Source organism: Rhamphochromis longiceps, linkage group LG6, assembly GCF_057381845.1.
Source record: "Rhamphochromis longiceps isolate RC_006_pf linkage group LG6, R_longiceps_female_GT1.1, whole genome shotgun sequence".
NCBI lineage: Eukaryota > Metazoa > Chordata > Actinopteri > Cichliformes > Cichlidae > Rhamphochromis > Rhamphochromis longiceps.
Window position 1 is genome coordinate 42,705,630 of NC_140562.1, and position 24,228 is coordinate 42,729,857.

Sequence of the window (24,228 nt, forward strand, 5' to 3'; positions counted from 1 at the left end):
GTTCGTGTAGCCAAGGACGGGGTCGGCAGCCGGCATGTGTTGTTGCCATGACAACATATAGTGAGGCAGTCAAGTCATCAGATTTATCAACGTGTTTTTACTCGCAGCGAAACCTGCCAGTGGGGTACACAACTCCACTGTTTTCTTTGCCTCGGCTCTTCCACCGCAGACCGTTCCATGTTTTGCTCTGTTCTCCTTCTTTGCCTCAAGTCTTCCTGTCGATGGCCAGGCTGTGCTTTGTCCTTTTTTTCCTTTATTCCACGTTCTACTTCTGAAAATGTCTTCCAGGAAACTTTATTTGCTTTTTGTTTTAACTTATACAAATACTTTAAAAACCAAATACTTGTCTTTAATTTTTTTTTCTCAGTACTACTGTTAAAAGTATAAAGTTCAGATCATACTTGACCTTTGTGTTGTGTTGGGAATCTCGGCCCCGATTCCGTATTTAATTTATGTTCACCAAGCAATACTACAGCCCAGTATTTAATGTGTGCACCCAAAGCATAGATGTATGTTTTTAAAATAAATAAAGTCAAATAAATAGAGTTAAGTGCATAAAACCTGCAGTCTTTCCAGTGGCCAGCAGCTGGCGACTCGTCTGGTTGCTAAAAGAAGTCTGATTGTATAAAAGTCTGTGAGAAAATGGCCCTACTTCTCACTTGAGTTGATTTTATGATCTGTGCCTTTATTTTCATGTCACATACAGTATCATGGTGATTTGGTAAATGACGGAGCCATTCAGGGTAAAAAAGGTGATAAAGCAGGGTGTGCTGCCAGACTAACCTCTCACTTGTTGTTCACACTTTCAAAACTCAACTTGTACAAAGTGCTTTGGGTACTCAGGTAGAGTCTATGAGAGCCAGGCCATTTATACAGCCTATGATGCAAAACCTCATGAAGAATAAATTTCTCTTTTTCCAAAAGCTATTAGAAATGTGTCAGTGAGCCACATTATTGCGCTGAGTGTACCTTTTATTATCCTTTATTATCCTATACAATTAAAAACTAGTAATTAAACTGTATTCTTTGAACATTTCTTTTTAATCTGCTGACAGAGCATGGAAATATGAACTGCATTAGTGTGTTTAAGAAACTTAGAGGACAAAAGAATAATTTTCACGAACACAAAACTCAATAATGTGCCACTGAGAGAGTCCTGAGGCCCTCAGCTGGTGTCTTTGGTATTCTTGGACATGACAAAACCTGTCAGTCAGTTTAAGAAAGTGTGCACTGCTAATGGACTTTTAAATAAACCTTTTTGTTGTAGCTCTTATGTTATTTTGTTCCTCTGTTTTGTACTAAAATGCTTTTGATTTTGATCAGAGGCAGAATTTGAAAAATCTGCAAGAGAAATCTTTTAAGTTTATTTGTTAAAAACCACACACTGATCTCTGGGATACAAAAACTGGAAAAAAGATGGAAGGAATCGAGCTGTTAACAGTTTTGCCATTTTAAAAGTTTAAAAGAAAGCTTCATGGAGAGCCAAGGCCAAAAAAGATGAGTCGCTACGTAGAAGTAAAAGCACTGTGAAAATTTAACACCTCAATAGGTACAAAAATTACTACCTAAAGCCCAACTCATAAACTCTCCTAAATGCTTCTCGGGTGGCAGGAAAGTTACCTGAGTATCGAGCAGTAGTAGGTACTGACCCCAGACCAACAGTGAACAGCTGTAGGCTCCCTGATTCAGCCAAAAGCAAGAGGAAGGCGGGACAGACTACATTTTATTTGTTCATTAAGTTACTCCCTGTAAGGTTGCAGCTGCAGGCGTGGGTTAGGTGTGCCAGCAGACAGGTTGTTCCCCCATTTGCGTGCCACTTACTTCAACCTGCATCGGGAAACAAACCTCCGGTTTGGATGAATCCATCATCCTTTCATACCAACTTTTGGATTTTCTCCTCTGTTTCAGGTATTTCTCGCTTGGATGATCAAATATTCATCAACCGCAACCCCGGAGTGCCATCAGTGGTCAAGTTCCACCCCTTCAACACCTGCATCGCTGTGGCTGACAAGGACAGCATCTGGTCAGAGACTACCACATTCAGTTAAAATGTTAAACAGATCATATTCTCGTCTAATGAGTGTGTTTGTTTTAGCTTTTGGGACTGGGACAAGGGCGAGAGACTGGACTACTTCTACAACGGAAACCCTCGTTATACTCGCATCACATCCATGGAGTACCTGAACGGACACGACTGCTCACTGCTGCTCACCGCAACAGGTTTCTAACACACACACACGCACAAAAGTGTGAGTTCAGATGCACAAGTGCATCCAAGTTGCAAATGTCCACGCCCACTGGCAACAGCAGAAATCGCAGAGAGGCTCATTTGTAGCAGCAACAAGCCTTAAACACTTGGCTGTTACACACAGAGCACTCATGTGTAGTCATCATCATTCATCAAAAGAAGAAAGCAATTACCCTCCATGGCTTTATCTTCATCACCCACAGGAACCGGAGAAAACAACTCGACATTAAAATACAAACACATTTATTTTGTTTGGTCTTCCTTCTGTTAAATTAAGCTAAGAAGCTTTGATAAAAGGCTTCAGTATTGATAAATCTAAATTCCATCTCATCAAAAAGTAATGTTCACTTATTCAGCTTTTCCCCATCACTCATGCTCTGAAGGATAGCAGGGCAGGACATTAGTTATAAAAAAGAATCAGCATTAAAAGAAGTAAAACGCAGGCTGTAAATCAAGTGGAGACTTTTATGGCCTGTAATAGCTTCCTCATAAGAGTGCACGGACGTGTTTTATCTTGGTGTCTTTGCCGCAGAGGTTTTGGAGGTTAGATTCCTGCCTCGTTGTTTCTTTCTGGCGAGATGCTCACAGGCACAGAGCCTTTTAAGATGCCGCTCGGCGTTACACACTCTCCGTCTTCTTTTGAGGAGTGTGTGTTGACAGTCAAGACACAGTGTGTGTGTGAAAGAGTCTTGGTTCAGGGTTTTCATCAACGCAGTTCAACACTTTAAAGTGCATAAAGATTACAAACAGGATGCTGGTGTCTGTGCAGCTGCGTCCAGCCTCAGCGTTTACACCACGCTGCATTTTTTTTCCTGCCTCTCTCTCTCTTACTCTGTATCTTTCCCTCTCTCTCTCGTCTCTCCAGATGATGGAGCGCTACGGATCTGGAAGAACTTTGCTGACCAGAAGAATCCGGAGATGGTGACGGCGTGGCAGGGTCTCTCCGATATGCTGCCCACTACCCGAGGTCAGCCCTCCATCAGCACGCACAGTAAAGACCAACGCTCTTTATTACTGTGTCACCAACCCATCCGCAGTCCCACCCATACCCCAAAACCACAAACTGTCCCAAAGCATCCCAGTCATACGTCCTCATTGCTCCGCCTACAGAGAAGGTCTGAGAGGAGGGTTTTTTTCTCCTTAAACTAAGTAATGAAAAAAACTAAAAGAAAAAATTCAATTTTGCTGAAACGATACAGCCACAGCTGACAATTACAGTAAAGTACATCTAATAAAGTAGGTTAAGGTTACGTTCAAACTTATATCTTTTTAAATTAAACACAGCTCAGGTTTTAGATGGATAAAAGAAAAAGTCCAACACATAACTGGACTAAAATCACACAGCACTCAGCCTGAAGGTAGTTTTTCTTGTTTTTTTTACAGTGTGTTTGGTGTTTTAAACCTCAGAAATTCATCTCTGAATAAAAGGTGGCACCGATGAGAGCATTTCAGTCGCACAGTGACCCAGACCCCATCAAACCCAGCAGCAAACACTCACTCGCACAGCTTCGGTTTTAATTACTGCACGTGTGCTCATCCCACAGAGCTGTTCAAATCACTAAAAATGTCAGATTTGAGGGGCAGCAGCCAGGGCAGACCACTTCACCGTCACTGGAAGTCCGGGAGAGTTTGTCACAAGCTGCTTTAAAAATAACCAATTTCACACAAATGAAAAATGACACAGCCGAAACTTTATTTCCATACTTTTGCATTCGGGTTGTTTCTGCTGCCGGTGGCGGCCGGTTTAAGTCCACGAATGTAGGTCTAATTTAAAATCCGCTGTCAGCTTCACCTCCCTCACCTTCTCACACGTTCAACATCTGTCATATATACCTGTCACACCTGAAACAGCGGGGGCTGTTTAACCTACTGCGGGCCCTACATTCCAAGTCTGCACGTAATCAATCACGAAATGCAGAAGGTAGGTATTTCTCATTCTTCCCCTGTGAGACTGTTCACATTGCTTTAGTGATCGTTATAAAACTGGGACTGTGGACGTTGGTGGATCCGCTGCCATGTTTACCTTCGTGTTGACACACTTACACACAACTCCCGAGGCGGAGATATTCACAAATGCGATGCAGGCACCCACTGTACACACCTGTCAGACACTTCCACCCACCGGTGTGTTGTGTCAGGTTGCGCATGCTCTCCTTAACTCTCTCCCCTGCTTTAAATTTCTGCCTCGAGCGTTTCTCAGCCGATACTACTGGGATGTTTTTGGGAGCAACTGTGACAGCTGTAAGAATGACTGTTTCTGAGCATAACCTGTGTGATAAACGCAGCGATTACCTACGTAGCGCTCATCCATCTGTATGAAAATGGTGCACTTTAGCACGAGCGCAGAAGTTTTTTTTTGTTTTTTTAATAACTGCGTGTCCCATACGAGATGCGGCACCGTGTTTGGCTAATTGGCAGCAGCCAGAGCAGAGCTGTCAGATTGAGTGACTGGCTGATTCAGTGCCTGACTGCATATCTGTGCAGAGGTGTGGACCTCATGCCGTGTGCACATACGTGTTTCCGTCATTACCGAGTCACCATATCTCTGCGGGCCCCTGCAGGGAGGAGACACACTTAACTAACAGCGGTCTCTGCCTGACTCTCACGACACAAACCGCCCTGAGAAGCTCTCCCTCTGCGGAGGACTGTCCGACAGCGAGCCACAGCCATGTTTTCTCTGAAACTTTAACATTTAATGGTGTGCTTGTTATCCTGGATGTGTCGTCGGTGACAGTCCACTGTTTTGCAGTCTGTATGCAGAACCTAGTGAAGGCATCAGTTTTAATATAAGCAGCCACTCAGATGAGACCTCGCTTGAAAAAGTTTTACTGAAGAATCCAGCTTTGGCTTGTTGTGCTCCAAAATGTAAAAAAATAAAAATGAACTTGGCAGTAGATCTCAGAAACCTCGGCAATCTCACGCAGACTCTGCTTTCCCTGGTGCATTCACACCCACCACCTCCTGGCCCAGTATTCAGTTCTGAGTTATTTCCATTGCTTGGAACGTCTTTCAGATTGAGTACAATAACGCTGTGTTTAGAATTTTTAAGATTTTTAGCGTTGCCTCAGCTGCATTAATAATGTAAAACCTAATGAAATATTACACAAGTCTGTCTTCTCGCTGCCAAAATCCTGCTCTACCTCTGTAGGCAGTTGCAACAAGACTGAGCATTTCTCAAGGAGATGCTGCCAGACAAACACACTCACACAAGAGTACCAGCAGGACCTGTCCTCACTCAACCCGCCCCCCCTCCCATCGTCCAATAACACGCTCCTGTGCTGTTTTTCATCAATGATCCATCTCTGTGGACTGTCTGGCTTTTTGTTATTTTGCTGGGTCTTTGATATTGTTTTGTGGTCCCCCCCCCCCCCCCCCCCGAGAGAGAGAGGCTGAACAAGGCAGCAAGACCGAAGCAACAAGTCTCCATAAGAATCCATACATATTTGTGCACCTTGATTATTTCCAGGTGTTGTTTTTGTTATTGACCAGCCACAAACTGATGCACACTCAGCTCCACCCTGCCTGCTTTTTAACGCTGTGGGTGAAGGGATCTTAGATTCTGCGTCCTGCAGGTTCGGATGCTGGGGACGCAGTTTGTAATGCAGAGGTGGCAGCTCGGCTCAAATCTCCTTCCGCTCTTTGGTGTTGACGTGCCGCTGTTTGTCATTTGGGAGTTACCACGCTGGGAAGCAGCAGCCTTGTTCATCCCTCTGCTCTTCAAGTGCATGTAGAGTAATACCCATGAAGTGGCGAGGAGTACCCACCGTCACTTCATGGTTATTACAGCTCTGTTAGGTGTGTGTGGATGTTTGGGTTAGCATGCACAGGGGTTCTTGCTAATTTGTCGCTTGCTTTGTTACGTTCCTGCTCTCCTCCCCCCCCCCCCCCCCCCTTCTCCATCTTCCCTTCCTTCCTCCATACGCTCCTCTTCCCCCTGCTCGCAGGTCTGGCCAGAAGGGTCTCCATCTATCTTGACAGGAGTAAGCAAGGAGGTGAGTGTTGCATTTCCCTTCTATTCTCCCTCACTACTAAAGCACATGCTGCACTAAACAGCCAAGGGTGTGTCTTTCATTTAGAAATTTCCTTTATTCCCCTGACCACTACCAGCACGCTTCATTCATTCACCTGTCTGGTGATGTTTCATTACTCCATCCCTGACAGTCAACCCAAGTTCAGAGCACGCTCCATGAAGAAAAAACTTCCACTAGCACAGACATGTCCTCTTCAGAAGGCCAGCACAAACTTTTTAAAGTTGATATCAAAAGCTCTTAATTCCTACCTCCTTTAACCTTTAACTCTAATCAGGTTGTTATTTACAAACTTAGTTTTCCTTAATTTCAGACAAAAGTGAGAAAGCAGATTTCTGTTCCTCTAGCCAGCGACAGTTTAATGAATGTCAGATTGTAGCAGCTGTCTGCACTTGAGTCTTTTGCAATAAAAGATTCTGGTTTTCAGAGGCAGTGCATGTCAAGCAATATCAGTGTAAATAAGCCAGTGTTACCTAAACAGATAATTATGCAGATGTTAAATGAGCAGTTAAAAATCAGCCACTGCTCAAACAATCAGAACCCACTTTGTAAGTAAACACTGGGAGATTCTTGCAGCTATATTTAGCTGGCTAACTAACCGCCCTAATCTTTAAAACTAACCAGTCATGAAAGTTTAAAAAGCTGCAGGACATGTAAATGGCGTGTGACCATATGAACTTCATGTCTAAATGGTATTATGCTAAATTGAACTAAATCTCCATGACCAAGGCAAAAATCAGTGAAAAATGGCTGATTAGCTTTAGACATGTTGGTTCTTTGTTAGCAGTAAGCTTCATTTTTAGTAACATAACTCTCTAAATACACTGGAATGGTTTGCTGGGATATATGCAAACATCCTCAAAGTGTATACACACTGCAGGAGACACATTAGCTGTGATCTGATTATATTGAAACTGTAACCCCAAAAAGTAATCTCTGTGGAAATATTGTTTGGCTTCTTTAGATTGTGAGGAACTGCAAAAAAGATCATCCTTAAACCCATGCATCATAACTTCAGCCCACACGCACACCGCTTTGACTTGGCTAGTTATTCAGCTTTTAAATTATGGGATCCTTGTACCGAACACTCAGTTGCAGGCACATTTGCAAATGGGTATTTGATTAACTCGGCATGTAAAATAATACTTTCACATAGCTGCATAGTCTCCAGTCACTCTTCATCGTCACCTCAAACAGCTTCTTTCATTTATTTAAAAAAAACGTGCACACACACAAATTGAATCTGGTCCCATGGGTGTCGGTGTTTAATTGGGACTATGTCTGTCTCACTGGAGGGTTCAGCCTGTTAAACTTCAGAGGAAACAGTGGAATTACAGGACTGCGGCTGGCAACTGGCTCTGAGAAGTTATTCCTGCAGCTGCTGCAGCTGCATTAGTATGCAGAGGCTGTCGCTGGAGGTAGAGCTTTGTGCAGAAAACAAGAGGGATAAGGTTTCTAGGTAAAAATGGGAGAATTCTTAAGAGGGAAGGTCAGACAGGGGTTAAAAGGGGTGGATAAGTAGGCGGATGGCAGAGGAGAAGATTGGAAGACAGGATAGATGGAGAGAAAATAAGGAAAGAAAAGTTGGAGATGACTTGAAAATAAGGTCATGCTCGTGTTTATTTAAGGCTGAAAGGAAGCACAGAGAGAGCAAACCAGAAATTTCTAATCAGTGTTTGTTCTGGGGTTAGATGGACTGAAGCGAACAAACGTCACAGCTCTGCAGATTAGACTAAGAGCCGATCTAATTAAGTTCTGATACATATAATTGCAATATGTTACAACACAGCTTTGTCCTTTGTTTTATTTTTATTCCTTTTAATGCCATTAGGTTTGTTTCTTTTTTTCTCCTCTTTAATCATCTTTCTCTTTGTCCCTTTTCTTGTGCATGAGCAGAAGTAGGGCTGACTTCGCTTCTTTGGTTAAATGGAGACACGCTTTGTGTCCTGCTTTACATTCAGCCTTGCTGCCTGGGACCTTGTTAACATCAGGCCTCCAGAACCTTGTGTGAAGTTGCAGTGATACAAAAGGCTGCAGGGTTTTTGTCTGCAGCTTTTACATAAACGCACATCACAGATTTTCACTGTTTTGTAGGTGAACACATTTTTAAAAACTACATAATAAAAAGCTAAAGAGATTATTGTCACTACAGGATTCTAAAAATGTATAACGTTTGATATAAAATTCCTAAAATATATAAATTATTATTTTTTAGATGTAAAGCCAGTGTTTATATTCAGGATCTGACGCCTCGATCATCTTCTACAGCTGATTGGGTGCCGGAGTTTAGAAAAGCAGCCACTGGGAGGTGAATCAGGAAGATATTCCTGCCTGTGAGACCTCCAGCAGCAATCCTGGATCAGAACCCATTTCCTTAAGTTATTTAAAATGGCGTGAGAACTTTGTGCTAGTCTCCTCTCCCCAATAATCAGATCAACAGGTGATAATGTCGGCCGCTTAGAGCTCATTTCAGGAGGTCTGTGTCAGCCAAGCAGGTCCGAGCTCTTTCAAAGGTTAACCAAATGCCAAAGTGGGGAAGTCTCCCTGCCCGTCAGAACGCTCCCGTATCGTGACATCATTGTCTATCAGAGGCACGCGCGTGCTGGGTAAGTTCCCAGTAATCTTGGAGGTTTATTACCAGAATCCTGGAAGACCTTTTCAAAGCAAACAGGATAAAGTGAGGAGATTGAAAAACGCTGAGGGAGAGAAGAAGCAGGAAGGCCTCAGCGCCAGTTTTAATAAGCTGCAGTGTGTGGGATAGTTAGGCCGTCACTGGAGATAATGGTGCAGAATAAGAAGTCAGAGGAAGGCGTCTTCTCCGGAGAGGAAAGATGGGAGTGAATCAAAGATATTTATGCAAAGGAATAGATAAATATCACAAATTGGGGATTTTCTTGGCAAACTGGTGCCGGAGCAGTGATGATCCACCACAAGCCTGCTGGCTGTTACTGGTGTTAAACTAGCTTTTTTTGCCCAGTTAATGATTCAGCAAGGGGAAGGCCATCTGCTAACAATATCAGTGCCGTTTTTGACTGGGGAGGACTCAAGAAGAGAGGGCGAAATACCAGATTTAAAGAGAGATTGTACCTGGAAGCTATCTATGCCTCCACCTCTGTAACGTGGTCAGATTTCCAGCTGAGGAAACATTGCCCACACTCCTTTTGCCAGCTCCTTCCTTCTCACAACTCAATTCTGCATGTCCACATTGATTTCTGTGTGGGTAACTAAGACCCGCTCAGGCCCACAAAGGTTCCCTCTAAGGCAGGATGATATCCCGTTTTGAGCAGCTGAGTGTTGTCTGCAAGAGACAGAACTGAAAGGTTTGGTTTAAGGTTTCAGATCTGTGACCCTCTGAACTCAAAGTGAAGTTTTTTGACAGCTGTCAGGGAGAATTTAGCCGCTTGAAGTGGGACAGAATGGAAGAGCTAACGCGGGAAAGATAGTGGAAGCGAGAAGTTAGCGAGAGGAGCACCTGGATAGAGAGGCAGAGAGATGGAGAGACAAACGAGACTGCAAGCCGGCGTACAGCTAAATGTTCTTCGAGCGTCTCAAGCTTAATATATCTTAATTAGGACTGAAGCATCAGCTCCAGCAGGGGTGAATGGGGGCTGCACACTGCTTCACTGCTATTTTGGGCATTGATTTTAATTCAAAAAGTGTTCCTTTATCTCTTCTGATCCTCTTTCTTTTCTAGAATATTTTCTAGAATGTAACAGAAGCAACAAGTCAGCCATATTTCTTTTAATCGGCTTCTTTTAGTCATCAAGTCAGTGGAACATCTGGGAAGTTTGCGCTTTGTCACTTTGCCCAGGAAGTTAACTAAAAAGAGTTAAGTCATTAGCGCATGATGCATAGAAATTGTGACTTTTGTTTCACATAGAAAGAGTTAAGAAAGGAAATCTTCAGAAGAAAGTCACAAAGGCTGTGTTCAAGGAGCATCGTGTTTCAAATCCCTGAGACAAGAAATACAATTTCAAACTCAGCCGTATTATCAGACTTCAGTCAGCATCTGTATGGAATATTTCTGATTTGGGGCTGTGACTCTGGTCAGGGACTCTGCCTTCCACGTGAATGCACCTAAAAGCGTAAAGCAGGGAGAGCAGGAGCAAGACCTTTGTACAAAACAGAACAGGCTTCGGTGCCAACAGGTAGGACACTGATCAAGTTAGACGCAGTGTAAAAAGGTGGCACTGGGGTGGAGGTGTGCTGTGACACAGCTGGCACATTCACAGCAGCTATAGGCAGGCTGAAGGAAGTCGAATAGCTTATTCCCTGTGAGCAGTACCAGAGGTAATGTGGTAAACACTGCAATCAGCTGACTTGCCAGGAGTGCAGCCTGAGTTTGACATTCCCAAAAGCAACGTTTGCCAAACATTACCAACTTCATTTTGTGTCATTACCGAAACAAATGATGAAACTAATAAAGGGTGAAAGCAGCTAATATTTTGCTCGTCATCTGTTTAATTTGTAATGACGTTTGTTTTCGAATCACTATATGCTTTAGTTCTGCCCGGCAGTCCTTTAATGCTTTGCAGGAAAAGCAGGTCTGTGCATCATTTTATTTGACTCCAGTTTTCCCCTGACTTTGAGAACCACTGGCCCAAAGAATTTCTTATTGTGAGAGCACACAGAGAAAGGCGTTGATGAGCTGTATGTAAATCTTTGGGAAAGTTTGCTGATGTGCGTTTCCTCCTGCACACACTTCAGTGCACTGGGGAATCTTCCCTTCTCCCCTCCACTCATTGTAACCCAGATTTCCTCATTACCAGTCTGTCAGCCTCAAAGGGAATGCCGCCTCCTCCTTTTCACAGCGTGAGAAGCCCGCACAGTCTTGTGAAGCGGTTTCCCCTGCATGCTATTCCCCAACATGTGCCAAGGCACACCGGCGGCGTGACGCCCGAGCGGGCCGGGTGACGTCACGCTTTGATTTGAAGCCGCCACACGGGGCTTGGGTTTTCCTGACAGTGTAAGAGAAGCCGAGCGGTATTGTGACACAGCAGCGGAAGCTCAGTCACGACTGATAAATGAGACGCATGAATGATTCGAGATCAGCCGGGGGAGATGTCTAATAATTAACGTGTTCGCTCTTCAACAAGGTTTAGGAAGAGCAAAGAAAATAGCTTCTTCTCTTTTCATCTACACTTCGTTTTGCAAAGGAAGCAAATGAGAATAAAAATAAGCAGTGTTAAAAAAAATTAGATGAATGTATGAAGCAAGGTGCTGACACAGGTGGGTGAGCTGGAGATGGCTATTGATTGTGTAAAAACAGGAGGAGGAAGTGACTCAGAGAGAAAGGAGGAGGAACAGGAGGAAATGAATCTTGGCGTGATGAGTTTCAAGAGGATAGAAAAGGAGGCTGTTTCTGTAACGTCTGTGGTGAAAGCACTCCTGCAAGAAAGGGGGAGAGATGGAGTGTGTTTTTAATGTGTGTTTTGCTACCTGCCCCATTATTTCTTCTCCTCCACCATTCAACCCTCCGTTAGAGCGTCTGCACTCTGGCTTGTTGGAAATGCATTTCTCCATCTGCGTCAAGGTTATCAAAGTGAGCTAAGAGGATTTATTCTGTTTACTAAAATGAAAAAAAGATGCATTATGTACTTTGAAAATTACGTCAATTAAAATGGAAAACACACAGGCTTTAGCTTTTAACACAACACAGACAAGGTGCAGTGACACGTACTGTATATGTACAGAGAATCAAGTAGTTTGTGTGCACCCTCATTGTGGTTTAATAGAATAACCTTCCTTGCTTTAATTTGCCCCGTGACCTTTGTAACCCCTCATTTCCGGTCTGTCTCGCCCATCATTTCCTGTCATTTTGGCTTTCACTGAAGGCAGAAAAGCCTCCGAAAAATGCAGACGAGCAGCACGTGTGGTTAAAGCTCCATTAAAATGCTGGTCACTGCAGGTTAGCTGACCAGACATAAATTTAGTAGTTCGCACAGAGTTTGAAGGTCTTGCACATGTAATATGCATAAAACCTGTTACGTGTGTTAATCCTGAGCCGCTTGATAGAAAAGATTTGCTTCCAGTATGTCGTCCAGACGATTGATGTCAGAGGTCTGTTCAGGTTAATGCTCTCAGAATCATGTGACTTTCATCTGTCTACCATTTGCTATTAAAGCATGCCGCTAGCTTTGCCCTTTAAAACTGTGCCGCCACTATCAAGCATGTTAACTCATAGTTTAAAGCCAGAAGCTGCAACTTCTCTGTTTTCACTGTACGGTCAGCCGATCGAGCTCCTGCTCATTTTCTCCAACACAAAAAAAAAAGGTTATTACTGGTCCGGGTTTCCTGCGACAGAAAGAGAGAGAGGCAGAATTACTGTGTGCAGCGATAAAGCTGAAATTACACTCCTGCCTTCAGTGGATCATTTCAGTAAATTATGAATATTCTGCACTTGTCTCAGTAGGCATTTGCTTAATTATTTATCTGTTTTATTCTTGACAGTAAACAGTTTGTAGCATTTAAGTGGCTTTGCTGTTACATTTGAATTATGGCTAAACGAGCACCTTTGAAAGTATTGGCTTTTGTTTGTTTGTTGTTTTATGAACGCAGATATTTTAGTGGTTGTTCTGGATTCATTTTGCTTGCCAGCGGCAAATATTAGTGTTGCTGCTTTACTCAAAGGCAGGCCAGACTGCAGTGTGAAGAGCAGCGAATGGGAGCAGCCGAGGGATCGTTAGCCAAATAAAGATATCTGGTGCATAGGACCAGCAGGGGGGTCAGCTTAGACCTGGAGGGGTGCTGAACCCTGACTATACACACAAAGTTGGCTTGTAACTACACTCATCAGCCACTTTATTAGGTATGTCTCACTCTACCACGTTGGACCCTCTTTTGCCTTTTCTTTAGAGACTTTGGCTCGTGTTAACACGACAGCATCATGCACTTGCTCCAGAGTCGTCAGCCGCACATCCTGCTCTCCTGTTACATCACATCATGAAGTTGCTCTATTGGTGACTCCATCCATCCGCCCGGTGGTGCCAGTGTCCGGCAGCCTCGCCTCTGTCAGTGCGCCCCAGGGTGGCTGTGGCTACAATGGTAGCTGCCATCACCAGTGTGTGAATGTGTGTGTGAATGGGTGGATGACTGGATATGTAAAGCGCTTTGGGGTCCTTAGGGACTAGTAAAGCGCTATATAAATACAGGCCATCCACTCTCTGCTGCTAATCCTTTCCAGGGTCGCGGGGGGGCTGGAGCCTATCCCAGCTGTCTTGGGGCGAGAGGCAGGGTCCACCCTGGACAGGTCGCCAGTCTGTCGCAGGGCTAACACATAGACGCAGACGACCATTTGCTCTCACATTCACACCTCTGGGCAATTTAGAGTTTCCAGTTAACCTATCCCCACTAACTGCATGTCTTTGGACTGTGGGAGGAAGCTTGAGTACCTGGAGAGAACCCACGCAAAGATGGGGAGAACATGCAAACTCCACACAGGAAGAACCCGCCCTGATGGTGGACCTTAATGCTGTGAGGCAACAGTGCTAACCACTGTGCCACCATGCTGCCTCTATTGGTGACTGTGGAAGCTATTAACAGTCATAAAGCGATGGACGTGGTCAGCACATGGTTACTGTAGACTTCCTGTCAGCTTCAAGCTGTCTGGAATCAACAAGGTGTTTTCACCTAGAGAACGAGCACTCACTGGGTGTCTTCCCTCTTTCTGGCCATTCTGTGAACCCTGGAGATGGTTTTAATGGAAAATCCCAGCACATCAGCAGTTTCTGAAATACTCAGCCCAGCTGGCACCAGCAACCATTCAATGACATTCAAAATCATTTAAATCACCTTTCTTTTCCGCTCTAATGGTTCATTTGAATTTTAGTAGATAATCTTCACCATGCCTACGTGTCTAAGTGCGCTGAGCTGCTACCTTGTGATTGGCTGGTTAGAGATTTATGTTAATGAGCAGTTTAACTGGTGTAAAATGGCTGGTGAACGTATTTTATGGGGGTTCATATTTACTAAGCCTTCTGGAAAGTTTCAGAAAAACATTTTCCTCCATGAGAGCCCTCCTGTTTTTCCTAAAAACAATTTTAGAGTGTTAGCACAAATTCGCGTTAAGTCCCGTACATCTGTTTTCTTAATCGCTGATTCAGTTCAGTCGCTGGAGCTTATCCCAGCTGTCATAGAGCAAAACAGTGGGTACACTCTGGTCATGTCACCAGTCCGTCGCCCCATTCATCCTCACACTCCCATTCAAACTTGGGTTAAAGGATTTAAACTGACTAACAGCAGTAAAGAAAAGGAGGAGGCATTTATTTGCTGTTCAGCTTGTTGAACTGTTCAAATTAATAGTGTCAAAACTAGAGACCATAATTGACCAGTTGACCCGTGGCCGTGTGGAGGAAGCTCGCTGAAACGGTCACACCCTAGCCGCTCATCGTGGAGCGTGCTGTCGGCTGCAGTTAGCTTCCCTCCGCAGACGTTCCTGAGCCAGCACAGCTTGTGCTGCACTGTTCACTTGATTCCTGCTGTGACTGCCAGCACATGAAGAGTCCTGCTGTCTTCAGCTTCTTCCTTCCTCACTTTTTCGCTCGAGTGCCATTTGACTCATCAAAGCCGGAATCTGCTGACAGGCGCAGTTCCAGGGTCAGTGTTTGCGTCTCCCAGTGGTCGTCCTGACAGGGAGGATGCAAAATGCTAAACAATGCTTCAGTCTGCATGAAGTGCGCCTTTGTACACTCGGGAATGACTTGGTTTTAATGGTCCGAGTTTTACTGCAAAAACATTTCTTCTGCACCTTTACACTCTGCAGACAGCAGGGTTTTTGCTCATTCTTTGATTGTTCCTTTCTGTTGTATTTATTAGTGACGCACTGGTGCAGGAGCCTGCCGCACTAATCTTTCATTTGACTTGGTACATGTGTCAGCGTGAGACTCCTGAAACCTCCGACAGATTGCGTGGGCTGTGTATTACTGGGATCAGCACATGTTCTGTGTGTTTAGCAGCTGTGTTTATAGGTGTTTGTAAAGGTCCCTTTTTAAATGAAATTTAAAAAAAACATCAAATTCAAACTGCAGCTCGCAGATTGTGTGCAAATTATTCTTATGCTGTTCGTGTAATTGTGATTAAAAGCCACCTTCTGTTGTTTTGAAAACAATAAATAATCCTGGTGTGTGCTTCGTATCGAGCGCACAGTCCCATTTGTGCTTGTTGTAAGTGTCGCTGTGTCGTCCTGTGTTTGTAGGAGCAGGTATGGTCGTGGACTGGGAGCAGGAGACGGGGTTCCTCATGACGTCTGGAGACGTCCGAGTCGTCAGGATCTGGGACACTGACAGAGAAATGAAGGTCCAGGTACTCGGCACACCTCACTGCTTTGTGTTTCTCTTCATTAGTTTTATAAAATCGGGTAAAAGAGCTGAGGGCAAATGGAGCATCTGTTGGTCTGTGTCAGTCAAGTGTGACTCTCTGCCCTCCTTCTAGTTCCTAAATCATTGTCGTGACCTTCATCTGATTTAGTTTATTCCTTCATGTCTCTGGAAAGTAGTTTCAGAAAATATGAGACTTGCAGGTTTCATGTTTCTAAGTAGAATTTCAATCTTAACGAGACTTTTATTGCCATTTGTCATAAATCTAAACATCAAAGGAAAAGAGGGAGACAGCAGAGGAGGTTCAGGGATGTAGTGAAGGAGGACATGCAGAGGGACAGGGTGAGATGGAAGCAGATGATTCGCTGTGGCGACCTCTACAGAGCGCAGTTGTTGTGATCTAAACGTCAACACTTTACATCAGATCTTCTGTGTATCCAAAAATCACACTTTGGTCCTTTCACGATTCGTTGACAATACAAAATGATCCTTTAGCAGGATTTTGAGTCTAGCTTTCAACTTTTCCCAAACGAGGCCGCTGTGTGGAAGCATTTTGAGGAATTTTAGATTTAAGCTGTAATATTCATCAGGAACAACTCGGATTACTTTCTTGGTGCTAAAACATGAAAACAACCCTGTTTTTGAGGCGTTTCACATTAAAACTTAATGTGTTCACGGAGCTCTCTGCTGCTGCTGCTGCTGTTTGTTTGGGCAAAGTAATGGAAGTGTGAGGCAGAGCCGGTACCATTAGTGTGGTTTCTTTCTTTTCTCCTTGTTTTTACACATCTAATGGACCTCGGTGTGCTAATCATTGTCATGATGGATGGACTTAATACAAGTACAAATGGCCCCAGTCTCGCCTATGGCTGCATATTGATGCTGCGCCCAGCTTCAAATGAGCCAACAGAGCACATGATTGATGATTTTAAAGGAGGTTTAATGTGAAATGAGCGTTACCTTTACAGACCTTAACAAGAGGATTTGTGTGTGTGCGTGTGTTTGTGCGCCAGGACATCCCAACAGGAGCGGACAGCTGTGTGACCAGCCTCTCCTGCGACTCCCAGCGTTCGCTGATCGTTGCCGGTCTGGGTGACGGGTCTGTGCGGGTCTTCGATCGGAGGATGGGCCCCAATGAATGGTAGCCTCCCATCATCACTTTCTAATCCCATTAAATCACTTTCAAATTTATGATTTCTCAGTACGGTTTTATTTTACTGTCTCAACGTTATTTAATTTCACTGAAGAACATACATGGCAGTTTCTCCTACTCCAGACTCGTGCATTATTCACTTCTCTAATCTATATTTATTGTATGTAGTGTGCCATAAATCTCCCTTTTGGGTTGCCTCATCCTTTAATGGACCCCGTGCCCCCAGCTTGGTTAAACATTATTTTAATTTCAGCCCCTGAGGGGGAAAACAAGGCAGTTAAAACATGAAGTGGCCCATAAATCTTTAAATGAAGCTAATTTAATAGTTCCCCTTCAGGCTGGGAGTTACATCTTTCAGCAACTGTTGCCTCCCCATGTTGATCAGCCCAGAGCTGATGGTTGGACTCGGTCTTAGGAAAATTTTGTATAGAGAAGCTTCTTTTTTCAGTGCTTGGAGAAAAGAGTCCTTAAAATTCGGCCTTAGACAGATCAGGCGCTCGTTCTGGCACATCTGTGCTCCGACTGTAAAGTGTTTCTTTACTTATCCGGTAATTCGAGCGCCGCTCAGCCCCAAGAAGATGGTCATACAAAATAAAATCAGAAAGACTGTTTTTTCTCCCCACCTTGATGCCACTCTGCCACCCAATGGTGTGTCATCCTCGTTACATGTAGAGCAGCAGGATTTATCTTCAGTTTTGTTTTGTTTTTTTTAATACCACACTGGTTACCCAAGAAGAAAGTCACCACCCAGTTAAATCAGCGGTCAGATCAGAGCCTTTCTACTGAATGTGCACCCAGCTTTACTGTACAGCCAGATCGTTTAGTCACATTACTTGATTTGCTTTTAATTAAGGAAAGAAAGAAATTTAACGACTGTAACGGCGTTTTAAAGTGTTGCTGGATGAGGCTTCAAGAAAAGCTCCTTCGTGTGATAGACACGTGTTTTTATTCTCGCTTCTGCTGCAATCATTTAATTCTTCAGGGCTTTTTCACACCCAGTTAGCCCAAAGCAGTGAGTCAGTCAATCAAAACACAGTGAGTAGCAGATATTTTCGGCCTCACTGCACCCATGGATGATCAGACACTAGAGGCTCTCCTGTTGGTGGTGAAAATACCACTTAATGTACCAAAAGACATATTTTTTAAATGGTTTGTTTTGACTTGATGTCACTTGTAGCGTAGTTAACTGACGCTTGTTGTGTCTCCGCAGTCGTGTGATGACCTACAGGGAGCACGGAGCCTGGGTGGTAAAAGCTCATCTACAGAAGGAGACAGACGGGCACATCATCAGCGTCAGGTATCCTCTTTCACCTGCTCAGACTCACAGACACTAACTTGAATGTTTTCTTGCCTGTGCTGACTCTGGTTATCCCGTCAGTGTTAACGGAGATGTGCGGTTCTTTGAGCCACGGATGCCGGAGTCCATCAATGTGCTACAGACGGTGAAAGGCTTAACGGCTCTAGACATCCACCCACAGGCCAACCTGTTCGCCTGGTGAGTTGGTTTGCTTGACGTTGGGTCAAACCCAGAGAATCAGATGCTTTTTCCTCAAGTAAATACCTAAATGCACGTGTGTGACTCTTCTGTGTTTCACTGTCGACCTTCCAGTGGATCGATGAACCAGTTCATAGCGGTCTACAATGCAAACGGCGACGTGATCAGCAACATTAAGTACTATGACGGTTTCATGGGACAAAGGATTGGTGCCATCAGCTGTTTAGCCTTCCATCCTCACTGGGTAAAACTAGAGCTCAACTGTGTATCTGTATCGTCTTTGTTGTTGTGTTAAGCTAACACCTATACCTGACACATAAATGTTATTAAAAAACTGAATATCTCTAATTTAGTGAAATTTAAAAAACAATGCATCCCAAAGTGGAAATGTTCGAGTGAGCTTTCCTTTAGAGGTACTTAGCCACAGCATTTAATCTGCAATTCAGTCTTCACTTTAAAACTGCACTCATCAATTTTATATCAAACAATTATGCAAATTGTGAAAGATGTTCCTTGTCACATTGAACCCAAAGAGAAATTTCATTTGTTTAGCTCATTTCTTTGGTTTTCTTACTCGGAGCTCATTAAATTTGCCTCCAGTCACAGTTGTTACCTCCTTTAGTGACAAACCTCCACATCAAAGAGCACTCGGGCAAAGTTAGCTGGTGTACACAGAGTCAGGTATTCTTCTCTGGAGCGGTGGGAGGTGAATATTGGGCTCGCAGTTAGTCAGAAACATGACGGCGAATGAATGCTAATGTCCGAAACTGGACAACACTGACTCTCTAGGTTGGTTACCAACTTCTGGTTAAAAGAAGTTACCAAGTAACCTCCCCTGTCTTTTCTCTCCGTCTCCCTGCAGCCTCACTTGGCGGTAGGCAGCAACGACTACTACATGTCCATCTACTCGGCAGAGAAGAGGCTCAGATAACACACCAGCATCCATCACCTCTCCTCCCCATCATCACACATGAATTGTGACCCTGAGCCTCAAGCACCGGGATGTAAATGACGTTCTTTTTTGTTTTTCGTGTACATATGCAATTACCACCCTGAATGTTCTAGTGATGGCTGCTGACGAAAACTCATGCTACAGACGACTCTCTATATATATTATATTATCATTGTTTATTCATATTCTTATTATGAAGCTAATGATTGTAGACTTGGCTGTGCTGAGTGTGTATATTTAAATAGCATCTACAGAAGAAGAGAGGTTCTATTTTAAAAAAGAAAAGAAAATGGTACCTGTCGATCACCGGGGGCCTCTCCTCGCCACACAGTGAGCATCACTACCTGAACAAACTCTGACCCAATCCAGATGTGGCGAGAGAGGACAGCACGCACACACTGTTCAAACACATTAACCGGTGCAGGAAACATGAACTCGCCACGCCACCGAACCCCGGTGCGTGTGCGTAAACTGGCCGAGGATGCGGAGTTTCGTGACTTCGCAGTACCTGCCGCCAAGACGCTTGGAAGGACGGACCCCGGAAAGGTGGATTGTGATTACTGTTCCCTGAAAACGTCAAGCCGGCAGACGTGACGAGTTTGTTTTTGTGAGTGTTAGAAGGAATTATAGCACAGATGTGCCCTGCCCACAGCGGGCTCTCATAGCCTTGGACTTGCCCAAAAAGACACCTGCTCCCATTCTGCAGTTCTCCTCCTCGCTTCCTTCGCCCCAGCGTGCCAAACAAAATCATCATTTCCATGCAGTCCCCTTCGCTGTGGCTCGGAGGGGTGTGCTTTTTGTTTTGTTTGTTTTAGCTAAACCTGCTTTGTTACTAGGATGACGCATGCCCTTGTATCTAGCACAGTGAGAGGAGAGCTAGCCAAGTACCTGGTCCTACCTGGAGACCGCGGCAGCTACCTACCTGCCTCTGCAAAGCAATAAGACTGCTCGTGATCGATCCAGCCTCAAGCTCTTCCTGTTTCCCACAGAAAAACACACTTCCATTTGGAGGGGGTGTTCGGCTGCCACAGTACAGCAATACAAACGCACACATTTCCATTCACGACAGCGAGTTTCCTTTAGACTTCATCGTATGGCTGTGCCATCTTTACCTGCTGTCACAGTAAAGATGGCGGTTTTTATGATTTACCTGAGGGTCAAACAAGCCCTCAAAAAGCTGCTTTCATTTTTATGGCTTCTGGAAAATACAAATAGAAGTAAAGCTTCTTGTTAATTTAAACCAATCAGGCGCAGCTTTGTCTTCATTCAGATCCTTTTTTTTTTTTTTTTTTGATGAACCCCCGCTGCAGGGTTTCATTTCAGCTCTTATTTTGCTTTTATTGCAGACTTCTTTGGATTGATTATGTGTAACGGAGCGAAAGTGCGCCGCATGCTTAGAGAGCGCCGACTCACCTGTTGTTGCTCGCTGCATCAGGTTTTAGTCAGCCCCCTAGATTTCGCTCAGGTATTTCACGAGCCCCCGTTAGCCCCCTCCTCCCCCTGCAGCATGATAGGCAGGTGAGGTCAGTCACAAGCAAGAGATCATGAAAACTGACGTCAATGTGGTGCTCTTTCCTAAAGCTTTTTTTTTTTTTTTTTTTTTGTGCATTATCACCATCGTCGTGCCTCTCCTCTGAGGCAGCTTTGCCTTTTTAATCTTTTTTTTTTCGTTCTTTTCTTGTATTTTTCTATGTTTTTAATTCTTCTTTGTTCGCCTTGGCCTTGGGGGGTGGGTGGGGGAGCTTTAGCATTCAAAGGCTGCTCCCCCCTCTCTTTTCCTGCCACACCTCCCATCTGCATCGCGCCTCCCGAGCTCTACTTTTCCCCCACAGACGGAGTGGATTTGTAGACTGAAAGTGAACTGGAAACACCAAACATACCACACAACATGCAGTCCGGTCACCACGTCAGTCTCCACCCTCACACGCTCACTGAGCTGGTCCAAGCCCTCAGCTCACACTCACATTCATCTCTGAGTATCCTGCTTTGAGTTTTAAGATTTTAGAGCTGGACAAAAAGTCTTTAGTAGGAAAGGAAAAGTGAAACAATCAGGTTTGTGTCTGTGACTTCAGACTGCTTTGCTGACTGTGGTTCATAAAGCAGGAGATGAAATCAGTGAAATAAACCAAATACAACACCGGGTTTTGTCTGTTTCTTCAATGTGTATTCAAAGAAGCCTCCAGATGTTGCTGAGCTGTTTCTACTGAAACACACTACAAACAGGAGAATATCCTTTATGGATGAATTTCTAAATTATAAATAATTGTTCACAAACAAGCGTCTGTTGTCTTATTTTAATTTCTAGTTTCGTGTGAATTTATATTAATTTTGTAAAGTCAAAGAAAACTTTATGAAAAAAAAGAACATCTGCTTTGCTTTTCTAAATTAAAGAGAGATCTTAAAACTCCACTGCTTAGTTTATTAGAGTTATATTTTGTTTTAGGTTTGTTGGGAAGTCCCGGCACCACGTGGAAGTCTCAATGCACCACACACGCATTGTCTCATATCCTGAAGCTGCATCGGTTCAGCTGTTTCAAACAAATATGTAAGAAAACGATATATGTACTACTCAAAGCTGACGAGATCTCCTAGTGGTTCAAACTGAAACCAAAATAAAACCGGATTAGGGGAGGGCAAGGTTTCATGTTAATGTGGGCTTTGTTAGTTTTCTTGGAGTTTCTGAGATTTCATTAATTTAAACAACTTTTGTCTCAACTTAGTGCATCACCATATGTTTAACACCTGAGCTTGTTTCAAAGTTTGTGTAAATTTGACTTCTAAAAAAACCATAAACAGGTTGAATTGCATTTCTATAAAGTTGCACCAAAAACTAACAGCTTGCATACATTCTACTGGCCAGCAGGAGGCGACACCTCTGGTTTCAAAAAGAGGACTAATTATATAGTAAATTGTATAGACCTATATAATATATACAAATTCTATATAATTATATAAGTGAGAAAATGGGACATTTGGCACGTGTTATTTTTGACCTCATTAAACATTTAACTGAAGTTCAGTCTCATTTTAAGTCTTATTGAGCACAACATGGTGTTCATTTTATTTTGTTGCTATGGGCCAAACGTCTTGCTCATCACATCCGTCACACCGAGATGGATGTTTAGTCTCTTTTCTATACAATTGTATTTAAATAGCGCCAAATCACAACAACAGTTGGCTCAATATGCTTTTTATTGTTAAGAAAAATTGTAACAAAAATGCAGAGAAAACACCAACAATCAGGTGACCCCCCCTATGAGCAAGACCTGTGGCGACAGTGGCAACGAAAAACTCCCTTTTAACAGGAAGAAACCTCTGGATCAGGGAGGAGCCATCTGCTGTGACTGGTTGGGGGTGATGGGAGGAACCTTTGAAATTTCAAAAAGCTCCATGGGCACTCAAGATCCTTTAAGAAAAGTCCCTGATGGACTTTTGGCTCCCAGCTAACCTCTCGTTACCCACAACATCCTGTTAGCTGCTTTTAGCAAATTCAGCAGCTGAATCAGAGAGTTCAAAATCACCCAAATGCTACAGCTGCTGGAAAAACACTGGATGGAATTAATCGTCCTGTCCTACTTTACTGGGTTTGGTCGTTCGTGTGTGATTGAGTGTGATGGCATGATCTGTTAGGACCACAAAGTGTACGTTTTTATAAAGATGAATTCTACAATTAAAGCAAAAATTAATTAATTTGATGTATTTAAAAATAAATGCAGTAAATCCCAAATAATTTTATTATACAGAGCAGTTAAGAGCATTATAAGCCCATGAATAAAACTTTCAAATTAAAAAGGGAACTATGAAAAGATCAGTCAACTTGGGCATAAATTACATAATGTTTTAATTAATAAAAATCCAATTTCATACTCTATTTAGAAAAAATGAATTTTCAAATAAATAATTCAGGATAACATTAAATAAGGATGAATTTTTAATAATCATTTACACCCCGCCCTTCTTTCTCTTGTTTCGTAGTCTGTTTATTCAAAGTTTCATTAATTATTTGTAAATGAATTTAGACCCATTACTGCATAATTTAATTGTGCAGATAGATATAAGTCTAAAAATACCATGTTTTGTGGTGATGGTAACAATAACAGCTGTGTCTTTAATAAAATGATTAAAGCGTGCCTGTAAAGTTTCATTCTGTTTTAATGTCATTTCTAGTGACGTGCTTGTTTATAGTTTAAAAAGACTGAATATTTCCAGCTGCAGGTTCAGCTCCAAACTGAAAAATGTTCCAACAATATAAAACAGGTTTTCTTAAAGGCACATACTCATAGAAGTTGGCATTTCTTTAGTTAGATGATAGAAAAGCACCATGAAATCTGACCGTTCCCATTTCAACTAACCAGAGAACTGCTGCAGTAAAAGCATGTGGTAGGTTACTGCAGATAAGTAGGTTTGAGGCCTGTGGTTATTTCACAGCTGCATTTTCTTTTTGTTCTTTATAGTATGTTTTATCATCACTGTGTTGTCTATAACTTTAATTCATTATAGTAATAATTTTTTAACCCTGAAAATGAAGACAAAGCCTTCACTTTGCAAGTCTGGACCGACCTCACTACAGTGGGTGACCTCATCAAATCAAGATTCACTGAGGAAATCCTCCTGATGTTGGCTCAGAAGAGACACGTGAGTGAGCTGGACCCGTTCAGACGTTTTTGTGTCAAGTCCCTCCAGACGTCACTCGAATGCCTCTGGAATCATTTAGTCTTTGTTTACGGGTGGGGTCTGTCCAGGGACGAGGCTGATGTGGTTCCTTAACAGAAGAAGAAACAATGTTTTTCGGAAGTTTTTAATTCTTGAAAACGTATTTTAATTTTGGATAATTTCTTCAATATTAATTTGCCAGTTTTTTTTCTCTAAATATTAAACGCTCCCATGGTTCAGTTTGACCTTACTATTGTTTTTATAGCGTTTTATTTACCTGAGAACTTAATTCACCTTTATAGCTAATTGTCCATATGATTTCCAACTTTGGAAAGCACTTTACAGTTTTATGTAATTTTAAATAAGCTAATAGTAAACTAAAATTAAA

At 43.1% G+C, this 24,228-nt stretch overlaps 1 protein-coding gene across 4 annotated transcripts in view; it reads left to right on the forward strand.

The window, feature by feature from the left end:
- Positions 1 to 21,457, forward strand: part of rptor (regulatory associated protein of MTOR, complex 1) — a 217,397-nt gene extending 195,940 nt beyond the window's left edge. For 2 of the 4 annotated variants that reach the window (XM_085410820.1, XM_085410819.1), the window contains exons 27-36: positions 1,909 to 2,023; positions 2,096 to 2,220; positions 3,114 to 3,239; positions 6,193 to 6,240; positions 15,470 to 15,576; positions 16,601 to 16,728; positions 17,951 to 18,037; positions 18,119 to 18,235; positions 18,350 to 18,479; positions 19,098 to 21,457. In XM_085410820.1, the coding sequence (XP_085266946.1) occupies positions 1,909 to 2,023; positions 2,096 to 2,220; positions 3,114 to 3,239; positions 6,193 to 6,240; positions 15,470 to 15,576; positions 16,601 to 16,728; positions 17,951 to 18,037; positions 18,119 to 18,235; positions 18,350 to 18,479; positions 19,098 to 19,166 (1,052 nt within the window). In that variant the 3' untranslated portion in view covers positions 19,167 to 21,457. The remainder of the gene's footprint in view (positions 1 to 1,908; positions 2,024 to 2,095; positions 2,221 to 3,113; positions 3,240 to 6,192; positions 6,241 to 15,469; positions 15,577 to 16,600; positions 16,729 to 17,950; positions 18,038 to 18,118; positions 18,236 to 18,349; positions 18,480 to 19,097) is intronic. The other 2 variants (XM_085410821.1, XM_085410822.1) reach the window with 2 other exon arrangements.
- Positions 21,458 to 24,228: the final 2,771 nt, after the last annotated feature.